This window comes from Equus caballus, chromosome 28, assembly GCF_041296265.1.
Source record: "Equus caballus isolate H_3958 breed thoroughbred chromosome 28, TB-T2T, whole genome shotgun sequence".
Taxonomy (NCBI): domain Eukaryota; kingdom Metazoa; phylum Chordata; class Mammalia; order Perissodactyla; family Equidae; genus Equus; species Equus caballus.
Genome location: NC_091711.1, coordinates 50,728,337 through 50,741,082, shown reverse-complemented (window position 1 = coordinate 50,741,082; position 12,746 = coordinate 50,728,337). Strand labels below are relative to the sequence as shown.

The 12,746-nt window shown below is 52.6% G+C and overlaps 1 protein-coding gene across 11 annotated transcripts in view; it reads left to right on the top strand.

Moving 5' to 3' along the window:
* The window catches only part of BRD1 (bromodomain containing 1), a 56,037-nt gene that overhangs the window by 23,006 nt on the left and 20,285 nt on the right, over positions 1-12,746 (top strand). For all 11 annotated transcript variants that reach the window (XR_011433432.1, XR_002804488.2, XM_070253563.1 and 8 more), the window contains 4 exon segments: positions 3,850-3,981; positions 4,519-4,647; positions 5,115-5,427; positions 7,463-7,723. Coding sequence is in view for 9 of the 11 variants with exons in the window: in XM_070253563.1 (XP_070109664.1) it covers positions 3,850-3,981; positions 4,519-4,647; positions 5,115-5,427; positions 7,463-7,723 (835 nt within the window). In the remaining 2 variants the exon portion in view is untranslated.

Below are 12,746 nucleotides of genomic sequence, written 5' to 3'. Positions count from 1 at the left end.
GGGAGGAACTGTGTAGAGTCTACACCACTCGAACTGGTTGGTGCTGAGAGCCTTTTAGTGCAGCTTGGTTCGACCAGGGTTCTGGCAGGAGAGCGTTATTGACACGGTTGTAGACAACTCGCTTGTGCGGCTTGCGGAGGCACCAGCCACAGACGTGGGTCGGCCCCGCCACCCCCGTGCTCCGGCGTGAGGTCCTGCTTCATGGGAAGGACAGGAGGTGGACAGGTGTTAGGGCTGCACCCAAACCATGCTTCCCCCCCCGCATCCTGTGAGGGTTGACATTTTTAGGGGGGGCATCCAAAATAGTAATGTTCCACATGGAACGTTTTAAGGCTTGGTGCAATTTTAAAGTTTTTTGAAACTTTAAAAATACCTGATGTTAGAGTTTAATTTGACTCATTTGTCTATGTTTTTGGGTGCCTGCCCTGATGCAGGTCCTGGAAGAGGTCAGGTACAGCCCTTCCCTCCCCTGGCTGATCTCTGGTGGAGGACGGAGACAGACAGATGGGACAAGCTGGTCTGCAGGCGAGGCGCCTCAGGCTGGGCCCTGCCGGGACCTTGCTGCTGTGCGTTGCAGTGCTTCAGGACCCCACTTCTTCTGCAGTGGTCTGTTGGGAGCCCACAGAAGCCTGGTCTGGCTGTGAGCACAGGGTCCCTGCGGCCTTGACTGGGTGGGAAGTGCAGGTACCTTCCCAGGGGGCCTTCATAGTGACCGTGTCTGGAGCCAGTCCGCCACCATCCTTCAGAGCCTCTTGGGAGTGGAGGTTTGCAGGCCTGCTGCGGGGTGAGGGTGGAAGCTCCTGTTCATCCTGTCCTGCTCTTGAGTGAGCACATCTGCCAGCTCACCATGATGCTCCCCTCTGACAGGAGGGCCTCTCCGTGTCCTCTGTGTCTCATGGCTTTAGGACAGCATGGTCATCGTGCTGTGCTGGGTGCAGGGGCATCACCATCCACCTTACTGCTGCTGGCATCAGGTTTAGCAGCAGAAGCTGGGCCCCTTCATGTGTGTCTCACTTTAGGGGCTAGGACTGCTGCCCCTTTAGGTCCTACACACTGGTAGTGTCCTGGGACTTGGGTGGATGTGCTGGGGCCCTCTCTCCGTGGACCTGGCCTGCCCCTCACTACTGGACAGTTGTGTCCCCCCAGCACAGGAAGTTTTGATCCGACCAAGCTGGTCCTCACTGGGGGATTCTTGCCATCTCCCCGACCCCAGTACTTGGGTCTCCTCCTTCCACTCAGTGGGTGTCCTCCTCTCATTCTTCTGGTGGAAGCTGGCTAGATTTCAAACATGGTCTTCTAAAATTCTCTTTCCCGATAGCCTTTTGGTAGTAGAAATAGCTTCACTTCTATCCCACTTTACAGAGACTGTCAGGGTTGGTTTTCACATAGGAAATAAAGACCACTCAAGAGCAGAGTCAGAAAACTCAGTCCCTTTTGAGCAGAGGAGGCCGTGCATGTCTCAGTCGGGTCTGGTCAGCAGGCCCCTTCCTTGTGGGGCTGTTGTGTGCAGGGAGAGTGGCCCTCAGGGCCTCAGGCAGGTCATCTTCCAGCCCAGGCAGTGAGCACACCGGTCAGTAGGGCAGATAACTGTAAGGGTTACAGTCAAGATTTCTGGTCCTGACCTGGCTAAACACCCTTTGGTTGATGTTGTCAGAGTGTCTATTTCAAACTAATGGACAAGATGAATTCTAGATGCCCTTGGGGAATTTGGTTTGTGAATCCACCTTTTTATGCATTTATTGGCCTTATTTATACAGCTGATATTGCTGTTAACTCCTATTTAATGCCTGAGAACTTTAAATAACGTGAAAATAAGCCCAGTGATTCACATCTAGTGGACACTGAGTCCACCTCCCAGTGGAGCCAGAGAAAGCCTGGTTGAACTTGGAGGCTCAGGTTCAGCCCTCTCCGTCCCCTGTGCCCCTGGCCAGTCTCATTGGCTGGAGTGCCTCTTCTGGTCTCATCCTCTCCTGTGTCCCTTCTTTGTCTGCCTTTGGCTGGCTGTAGTGTGAAGGTTCCTCGCAGTTCTCTGTGGTGACTGTTTGCCTTCAGATCCTAATATCCTTTAGAAAGCAGTGTGGGCTGTGGATAGCCCTGTGCATGTAGCCTTAGGGTTGAGTGCCAACAGTTTCCACTCTGCCCCTGGTGGTCAGACTGGGAGTAAGGTTGCAGCAAGGTGGGGGATACTGGGGGGTGGGGACACTCCCTCCCCACTGTGGGTATGGTTTCACTTTGCACAGGATGGGGTGAAAACATGAGGGACAGAGCCGTCCAGAGAGAGAAAAGGACCTGATAAGTGTGGAGTATGTTCTGGAAACTGATGAGCGACCTGCCCCCGGCTTAGGGTTGTGTGTGTCCTCAGGGGTGGTAAAGGAAAGCCGCCTGAGGTAGGGACCCTCCTTCAGTCCAGGGAGACGTGCGCATAAAGTTGGAACAGGATTGGGGTGTCATGGGCTGCTGGAATCAGAAGGGTCCCGGATGCCAATTGGAAGCCGTGATGGGGACAGGTTTGAGCATCTCAGTGGAGTGTGGTTTCGGGATGAGGTGAGGGAGTGCCCCGTCTGTGCTGGGTCCGCCTTGGGTCCACCTGGAGTAGAGCTGTGGTCAAGCAGAGGGTGGGCCTTCAGTGATATGGGGACACTAGCGGGCAGGGTTACCTCCGGGTGTGTGGACTCTGGTGCTGTGTCTCGGCAGCACACGGGTAGAAGGTGACCCGGAGCTGAGGACGGCAGCAGCTATAAGAGTGGATGGTGCCCGTGTTAGATGTATGTGAAGGCCTGGGCCAACCTTGGGGGACAGGAAAGGAAGTATGAGGAAGTGCAGGGGGGCAGTGGGCTGCTGTGAGGGAAGGGAGCCCCAAAAGGAGAGCGAGGGTGGACGAGATGCAGGGTGTCACAGCCGATGGGTCCGCAGGGCAGAGCAAGCCAGCGTGAGACGTGTCGTCAGGAACGTGGGAGTGTCTTGGTTATAACTTCCTGGGGTTTGAACGCAGGCCCCGCCCCGGGAAGGTCTCTCTGATTGCCTTGTCGGGGACTTGTGCGACGGCTGCCATACAAGTGTGTGTCTGCCAAGTTGCTTGTCTCCTGTTGTGGCCAGGGTAGCTCTTCCATGCTCCTTGGTCCAAGTGCTTTGAGGGGTCCTCCCTTGTCAGCCCTGATCTCTCCCACCACCTTGCGTTTCTTTGCTTTTTCAGTACAACATTTTTAGTTTTGAAAACACTAGAGTGGAAACAGGCTGGTTGTGGGCCGCGTTGAGGTCAGTGGCACGGGTGTCCCATCAAGGCAAGAAGAGGCACTGCAGTGGTGACCACGGAGCGCCGATTTCGGAGGCGCTGGATGCAGGCGCGTGGGGACGTGGACCCACTCGTGCTGGGCCTCCACAGTGACCCCAGTGGTGGGCAGTGGATGGAACTGAGAGAAATGGCATGTCCAGCGCACAGACCGTCCCGTAGTGGGCTCGGCCCTGGGGTTTTCTGTGTTTTGGTGTCTTCTTGGGTTGCTCCCTCCATTCCCAGTTTCCAGAAGGTGGGAGGCCCCAGTCCATGATGGCCTCGCCTGGTCACCGAGGCTCCTCCTGACTTGGGGTCAAGGCACGTGCCCACATCGCGGGTCCTTCAGTTCTTTGAGTCCTGTGAAGGCTCTTTGCCCCTCCTGCTCTTGGGGACCCTGTGGCTCCCTGCAGGGCAGAGGCTGTGCACTTCTGCCCTGACCGTCCTTGGCTCTGCTGGTCAGTGCCTGGGCTGGCTTTCAGCTTCACGTGCTGTCACTGGGCTTGTGCTCAGAGCTGGGTTCCCGCCACTGGCTCTCACCGTGAGGGTGTCTGAGGCCAACTTTGGATTGATTTTCTCAGAGAGAAGATGACGAGGAGATTCAAGCCGCCAAAGAGAAGCTGAAGTACTGGCAGCGGCTGCGGCATGACCTGGAGCGTGCGCGCCTGCTGATCGAGCTCCTGCGCAAGCGTGAGAAGCTCAAGCGGGAGCAGGTGAGGCTCCATGCGGGGCTCTCCCCCTTTGAGCATCCCCAGGGCGGTTCACAGACCCCAAGTGGGCTTCACAGGCCATGGACTGAAGACGCCCCAGAGCCAGTCCCAGGGGTTGGCCATGCAGCCTGCAGCGTTCTGGACCTGCAGCCCTTGCCGCCTGCCCTCCTAAACTGTCCTTCCTCAGGGTGCAGGCCAGGTGACTGCCAGCCCTGGATTGCAGGTGGCTTTATGGAGGGGGTAGCACGGGGGCAGTGTGGTATCCACTTCGGTGTGCTGTGACGGCATTGTGCCAGGGAAAGTGGGAGCCTGCTGGCACACGGTGGTGAGGAGGGGAGAGCTATGTGTGATGTACCTCGACATAGGCCGTGGGCAGTTTGCTGGGCAACGGCCAAGAAGAAATGTGTGACAGCGTTTCAAGTAGGAGCCTTTATTGGCTGTGGGACATGTGATGATGCCGAGCACTCGCGAGGCAGGAGGTGCAACTTCTCAGAGAGGGTTCCATGGCGAGTGTTGACACTAAGTCCTGTTGTCCTGCAGGTGAAAGTGGAGCAGATGGCCCTGGAGCTGCGGCTAACCCCGCTCACGGTGCTGCTGCGCTCCGTGCTGGACCAGCTGCAAGAGAAGGACCCGGCTCGCATATTTGCCCAGCCGGTGAGCCTGAAGGAGGTGGGTGTTCACGCGCTCCTGACCGGGTTTGCTCTGCTACTTAATTAATAAACGTTACCTAGAGTATACGTTTACTTGTATTCGTAATTTCTCAATTTTATTTAAGATTTTTTTTAAATCATAAAAGTGATACATTTCATTGTAAAATACTGGAAGTGAGAGAGGTGAGAGTTGTTCTGCAGAAAGAGACTCTTGGCAGTTGGCGGGTGTCTGCCCAGACCAGTGCACCGGTTATTGGATTTTTAATAAAGGAATTTGAGTCAGGCGGGTCCCTGGAAGGGTGTGAGTTTTAAGTTTGGTGTGTCTCAGTGCTGCTGCTTGTTACTGTGTGAGCATCATTTGTGCTGTGTGTGTACGTGTGTGTGCGTGCACATGTGGCTCTCATGTATAACGGGTGTATTGGTTATATAGAATGAATAAAAGTCCTTCTTTGTTTGTAAATGATGATTTTTCCTCCCTGAAATTAGGTACCAGATTATTTGGATCACATTAAACATCCCATGGACTTTGCCACAATGAGGAAACGGTTAGAAGCTCAAGGGTATAAAAACCTCACTGAGTTTGAGGAGGATTTTAATCTCATTGTAGATAACTGCATGAAGTACAATGCCAAGGACACGGTGTTTTATAGAGCCGCAGTGAGACTGCGTGATCAGGGCGGTGTTGTTCTGAGGCAGGCCAGGCGCCAGGTGGACAGCATCGGCTTCGAGGAGGCCTCGGGGATGCACCTGCCTGAGCGGCCTGCTGCAGCCCCTCGGCGGCCTTTCTCCTGGGACGACGGTAAGCACTGGGCCCTGCGTCCAGGAACAGATGGGAGAGTTCCTTTCCCGCAGACTCTGCACTGGCATGGCACAGTAGAAATACAGTGCAAACCACATAAGTAACTTCAAATTTTCTAGTAGCCTTGTGAAAAAAGGGGAAAAAAGAGGTGAAAATTTATTTTATTAATGTATCTTTAACCCAGTATATCTGAAATATCGTGATTTCAACGTGTAATAACGTACAAACTACTGAGGATATTTCTCATGTTTTTTAGTTTTCTCTTTGCCACCTGGTATGTATTTTACACTCATGGCATGTCTCTTTTCAGACCAGCCATGTTTCAAGTGTCCACTCGAGAGACATGTGGCCAGCGGCCCCGTCTCCGACAGCCCAGGTCTACCTGATACAGACCAGGCAGCAGTTTAGTTGGGGACTTGTCCCTCGGGGGGTCCTTTGATCGACTTCCTAGGGTGTCTTGTGGCTAGAGGGAGGTTGTTGGCTGAGTTTCACAGTGAATAAGACAAGCACAAGAACTCTGGCTGGCTTTCCCCCAGACCCTTTACTCCTGGTGTGCACACGTGGCAGAAAGGCCTCCAGACTTGGGGCTGTGCCTCCCCCTGAGCATGGGCATGTGCTTCTCAGAAACCCGGGGGCTGTCTGCCCACTTGTCTGCTCACTTGTTCTGATCCTTGGAAACTGAGGGCTCCCCTCACTGTGTCATGCTCTGGCCACCACTGAGCTCCCTGGAACGAGAAGGGGCTTGGGACTGCTCCGTGTCAGGCCTTTCAGAAAATGGCCTACAAGTTGCCTTGGCGTTGCCTGAGTAAACTTGAACATCCAGGTTTTCTCTAAGGCGAAAATTAAGGCTGAGAAGTCCTGATGTTTCCTTCCTCAGTATCTGGGAAGGGACATAGGTGAGCTAGTGGCCACATGTCCCATGCACTGGGTGCTCCTCTCCTTGCCCGTTAAGTACATGTGGGCACCAAGTGCCTCACGCTGAGCCGAGGCCCATGGTGCACACATGGCTGGTCCTCCTCTGCTTAAGGATCAACAAGATAGTCCAAGGTGTTTTCCTTTGGGGCTTCAAAGGACATGAGTTTTATTTATGTGAAGGTTTTTGAGGTGGTTCATCTATGAAGGTTTGTTGGAACAATGATTTATGACTACAAGCTGAGCTGTTGTGTTTTAGGCATTCTTATTGATTTCCGTGTTCTGACGTCTTGTTTACTTTGTAAAAAAGACAGTTGCTTTAATGACAGGCTGTTCCTGGAGGCTGGGGCTGCATGGGCTTCTGCCCAGTGAGGCTTTAGCTTCCTCTCTCTCTCTTGTTTGCTCTCACTTTTATTTCAGGTAGTTCTGAAGAGTAGTTTCTTTTGTTAGCCACTTCTCACTAATTTAAGGTAATTTGTGCTTTATAAACTATAGTGTTTTGCAGAAATTGAAATTGCTGGGGATTATTGTGGTAAATGTACCTAAAATTCAGAATTATCTGTGAGTTTAGCAGCCCAGTTTTAATGAAGCCACACGACCTACAGTCTGCAGACTTGAGCTCAGACATCAGTTGTGATGTACACGTGGCTCCAAGTTGGTGCACTTGCACGAGCCAGCACAGGTGCTCTTGTGCGTGTGGGCTCTTTTGGGTCTTTCTGTTGTGCCTTGCCTGGCACAGGCAGCTTGTCTTCATGAGAAGGTGTAGAGTGATGGTGAGCCAGGAGAGGCTGTGGGCATCACTTGGGCTGTGTCTCTGCTTCGGTGCCCTGTGCCCACCTGTCCCTCACCAGCCGTAGACATAGAGACTCCTCCAGGATTGTCCTGATAGCCACAGAGTGAAATGCGTGTCTCCCTGTTGCAGCGGCCTTTTGTGGGTTCAGGGCATGGGTGGAGGGGCCTTTGGGGCTCCCAGTGGGTGGGGCCTGTGCCTCTGCATCACAGGGCAGTGCTGGGGCCTCAGCTAAGGGTGATTTAAGGGGCAGTAGGGACGAGTAAGCTTTTCTTGTCTTAGAAGGCACTACCAGCATTTGATGGCTAATGGAAGTGTGTCCTTTGACTTCAGTGGACAGGTTGCTGAACCCGGCCAACAGGGCCCACATGGTCTTGGAGGAGCAGCTGAGAGAGCTGCTGGACAAATTGGACCTCACGTGCTCCATGAAGTCCAGCGGGTCAAGGAGCAAGCGGGCCAAGTTACTAAAAAAAGAAATCGCTCTTCTTCGAAACAAGCTGAGCCAGCAGCACAGCCAGCCCCCGCCTGCGGAATCAGGTATTGGAAGCTTTGAAGAGGAAGGTGCTCGGCTGGGGCAGGAGACTGGGGAGGAAGGTAAGCACACAGCTCAGTGTCAGTCTTAACTGAGTCTCAGGAGTCACCACTGACTTTGTGTCTTGAAATTCACAAAGCCCCCACCCACTGGTATTTTGTTTTCTTATGGTTCCTGCCATCTGTGCTTTATTTTGGCACTTGAATATTACAAAGCTTAAGGAATAGAATAAGAATTTTTTTCAGATTGGTTCTGAAAAACCATTTAAAAAGAGTGGTTTAGGTCTTACACAACCATCCAGAGTAAAAGTGGCTTGTGCGATTGGAGTAAGGATTATTTTTGTTGTGCTGTGTAAATAGAGGGAGAGCCATTTAATTATGCGCTAGGTTATCAAATGCAGCATTTTGAAAGGGCTGTTTTAAACTGTCCTCACTTATATGATCCTTCTGGTGTTTTGAAGGGTGGGAACGTAACACACCGGTCACTGGGGAGCAGGAAGCTGAACCAGAGCTGCCTGCTCTCAGGGCCGGCCGACCACATGGGCTGCCTGCAGGTCCCCCAGACATGGCCCCCTTCTCAGCAGCATTCTTGCACTTCGCTTGAATAGCCTTGAAAGATGAGAACTTACCTTAGTCATAGTTGGAGTGTATCTGGGAAAAGAGCTAGACATCAGGATGTTTTTATGGATAGAAAACACATAGAGAAGAAACCCATCTGCCCAGTAGGAAAACTAGAAACCCCCAGTGCACACGCGACCTTTGGTGGAGGTGGCTGCTTTGGCAGCCCTGTGTCCGATGAAGGGGACTTGAGGTGACAGCTTTCGACTGTGTTGTGTGAGCATATGGGACATGGTGGAATACTCTTCCCACTCTTTTTTGCTTTTCTTTTGTATTTTAGAGTCAACACATTTTAGTTACACAAAACAGAGGAATAAGACTCCTCCCACCACAACTGTTAGAAGTTTGGTTTATAATCTTTCTGAGTCTTTTTCGGCATGTCCAAATAAGAGTAGCAAAAACATTGAAACCAGACACATACAAAATTATTCTACAATTTGCTTTTGAAAAAAAACTTTGGTCTGCTGTGGACATCTGTATCAGCGGGTGCCACCCTGCCATATTCCTGTAATGACCACGCAGTGTCTCCTGTCTGGGGCACCACGATCCAGCCAGGCCTGGCCAGTAAGCCTGCCAGCTTCTGGCTGGTCCCTCTGAGGTGAGGCAGTGCCTGTGTGTCCGCCTTTAGCCTGTTGCTTGAGGCAGCGGGTGGAGGCAGAGCCAGAAGCCTTGAGTCTCCTTCCTCTGAGAAGACGGCTTCCTGTGCGCACAGCTGAGACCTGTTCACGCAGCCTTGCCTCGCTTCACACTGGGTTTGTTTCAGCGTTATGGCTCCTCTCGTTAGGTTACTGTATTGTCAGATGCAGACTCTGCAACTTCTCTTTAGGGTGATGTAAATGGTAGTTGGTCTGTAGAACAGAACAGCGTGGCCCTTCAATGTGGAAGCCTCTGCTGTGAGCACACGATGTCCCCCTGCCTTTGAGGCCCTGATGGGTTTTGTTCTGAGAGGCACTTGCTCACAGGGACCTTTGACAGCCAGACCTATCTAGGATCCTGGGCTGCCTCCCTTTTGTGCCCTGGCAGGTCCTTGGGAGTAGGATGGGGTCCGGTGTGGGGCATACGCCTTTCTCCTGGCCAGCCCGCCTCCCGCTGCCCAGCTCTCTGACCAAGGTGATGTGTTTCGCTTACTTAAGGAAACCCATCTTTGTGTATTATTTGCACTGAAAAGAGTGAGTTGAGGAAAAAGCTTGTCAACAAGTCAGTTCCCCATTGTCAGGATGGCTCCACTGAGTGCCTTCTCCTCCCCAGCAGCCTGGCCTTCTCACTACAGAGCACTGTGTGACCTCTCTCCTCCTCGCCACGGGCTTCCTCCTGGCATCGCGAGCCTCACCTGCCAGGCGAGAGTCCCCCAGTTAGGCCCCCTCACACCGGGCAGGAGCGAGCCTGTTCCCCTGGAAGGCCACCTTTACTGCTCTGTGGCCCTGGGTCCTTTTAAAGGAAGTGCACACAGAGTGAGCTCTGACAGTCACCTGCGGAGTGTTAGGCTTCTTGTTAAAAATGACTAAATACATGGAATGGGCATTTTCCTTTCAGGTGATGGGAAAGGTGGCTGAAGGGGTGGGGAAGGGAGGGAGGGAGTGCCCACTGTAAGTATTTATTTATGTTTAATTATATTTAATTGCATACATGTTGAAGACAGCCAAAAACATATTTGTGAGTTAGGACAGAAATGTGAACTCACGATACTTATCATGTGCCAAAACCGAAGAATCTTCTGAAAGACGAGGACTCATAACTATAATATTGTTTCATACCCAAAAAAGTAGTAATTCTTTAATATCAAACATAGTGTGTCACTTAATTGTAATTTAACATTTACGTGGTTTCCGTTTGAAGAAACTTGAACAGGGAAGTAATCGTTGGGTGTCAGGCCCGCTGAGACGCCCTTGTCTGAAGGAGGTCCCTCTGATTGGCCCCTGGAGTTGAGACCTGCAGGTGGCCGTGGCTGTGGGGTCAGCAGCAGGCCCAGTCCCCTTCCAGCACTCCTTGCAGTTGGGGGCAGTGCTCCAGCAGCTCTGCTGTTGCTGTTAACTCCTTGGCCATTGGGGTTTCAGTTTGGGGCTGTTCCCTATGTTGACTGTGGAGCTGTGAGGCTCAGTTCCAGCTGGAGGTGGAAGGGCGGGGCACAGGCCACTGTCCCCAGGTCGCTGAATGGAGCGTTCACTTCCAGTTGTTGGGGTTTTAGGTCATGAGTTGCGTTCTGTCTTCGCTGTGTCAAGACTGTGCCTTTCTCCTTTCTGAAGGCTCCAGAGAGTCTGCGTCAGTTCAAGGAGCTGAGCTTCTGTCCAGCCCGTGGGCTTGCAGTTTGGTGGGTCCTGCTTTATGCACACATCACGCTGTACCACACAAGGACCCTGCCGTGTTTGTAAAAGGACGTTTCACGTGGTGTGACACGTACATATGTGTCGTGTTCTCCTTTTAGGATTGTGAGGGGAGGGAGCACGAGGCAGGGATGGCGCTATGATGGTGTACAGTTGTGGGTCAGAAATGGCTAATTCATTCATTGTGATTGTCCCAAACTTTCTGTGGCTTTGATACGGGAGCACTGGGTTGTTGTAGTTGGTGCCAGGTGTGTAAAGTATTGTAGAACTGTTCTTGCAGAGTTAGCTGCATCTTCTAGTTTGCTGGAGTAGCTCTTATGTCGGTCGTCCTGAGTGGAAACCACTTTATGGGCACCCATTTGCTGTTTAGTATTGTAGTGAGTCCCGTTGAGTGGGATTTCAGTGCTCATTTCTGTGTTTGCAGACTCTGAGACCCTATGTTCAAGTCACAGAGTTTATTCTAGAAGTTAATTGAAGAAAAATTGAGTGTTTCTCACACACAGTTAAGTAACATATAGTTTGTTAGCAGCGAGTGACTTTCTAATAGAGTTTTCATACTTTTGTATTAACTTCCAGTAGAATTTCCACTCAGGGTCCTGATTGGGCACACCTGCTCTGTCGGCGGGCTGATGGGTGCGGTGGTACAGCCATGGGGTTCACCAGGCACAGGTTCTGTCTTCTCTCATCTTATGGATGAGGAAGCTGAGGCTCAGAGTGGTTCAGCGGCCTCTGTGGGTCCCACAACTGGTGGTGGAGGTGGTTTTTACCTGGTCACCTGAGCAGCCTCTGCTTTTGAGCACTGCCTGTCATCTGTCCACCCCGTTAATGCCACAGAAATGCTTCCTGTGAGCTGCCCAGGCAGACCCACAGAGCAAGGACAGTGGGCGCTCAGAGTGACCACGGGCAGGGTTGGTGGGTGAGCAGATGCTGCTGTGGCTCTGCCACCAGGGCCACCTTTGGGTACGAGGAGGCGTTGAGAGGCCCATCTGATGAGGGTGCAGGCTTCGCCTCTGGTGTAGCGCTCACGTGAGGGCAGGAGAAGCCCTGTGTGAGTGGCACATTGCGGGAGAAGGTATGGCCCGCAGTGGCTCAGGGCCTTGTGTGTGCAGCCAGGATGTCGGCACCTTGGCTGGCTCCTGCCCAGGCAGGAGTGGGCAGGCTCTAGGGGTTGAGCTGGAACAGGGGTCTGAGGTGCTTCTTAGCCAGCGTGCCAAGTGGGGCGTGGCCCCGGCCGTGGGATGGGACAGCCAGGGAGGCAGGAGGAGGCCGCAGAGAGGCCCACTGGGCCCAGACTGAGGCGGATGGCTGGCTGTGGCCCCGCAGGGCTTTCGGCAGGTACTTTTGGTGTAATGGTCAGGACAACAGCCTGACGTGGAGGCCTGAGGGAGAGGCCAGAGGGAGGAAAAGGAGGCAGGAAGCAAATGGAGGCATCTGCTTGAGAAGGGAGAGGGGAAGTGGCCTTGCAGCCCGTGCTCCTGAGATGCCGGCCAGCAGGGAAGACTGCAGGACGGATGCTTAAGCTTCTTCGCCTGCACGCACCGCATCGGGCGGGATGGCCGTTTACAGTTATTAACACAAGGCTTTTCAACAGTGATTCTTCATGTTCTCTAATTCCCATCTGGTCAGTATTCCTGTGTGTTTTGTCAATATTATTTTCTTAAACCTGTTGGTGACTAAACAGTGGGTGGGAAGAATTTCATCACCAGCCAACATGTCAGTGTGACTGATGGTTCAGTGTTTCCACTCTGTAGATGTCACAGTATCCCATGCCGGGTCATTTGTGTGCCCTTGGCGTCAGTTTCATGCACTGGATAAGTTTGTCTCTTCTGTCTAAAACTGACTTTTATCAGAGCCTTTGTTGAGGAAACACTCTCCCCTGGGTGTTTGAGTCGCCTGTGATGTGCTCTGACAGGCTTTGAGTGGCATCTGAAGGCGGAGGCACCTTTCAGGCAAGCTGCCGCCACAGCCCACCAAGGCCTGACCAAGGCTGTTTCTGAGAGAAGAGCGGAGCCCCTTGAAGGTCAGGTGCCACCCGCTCCCGGCGGTCTGAGCTTTGCTTGATTCTTCTCATGTTAGTTGGGGAGAATTCTCGAAATATTTTCTCTGAGTATCAGTGAGCCTTAGAAGTTGTGTAGCTTTTCATTTTC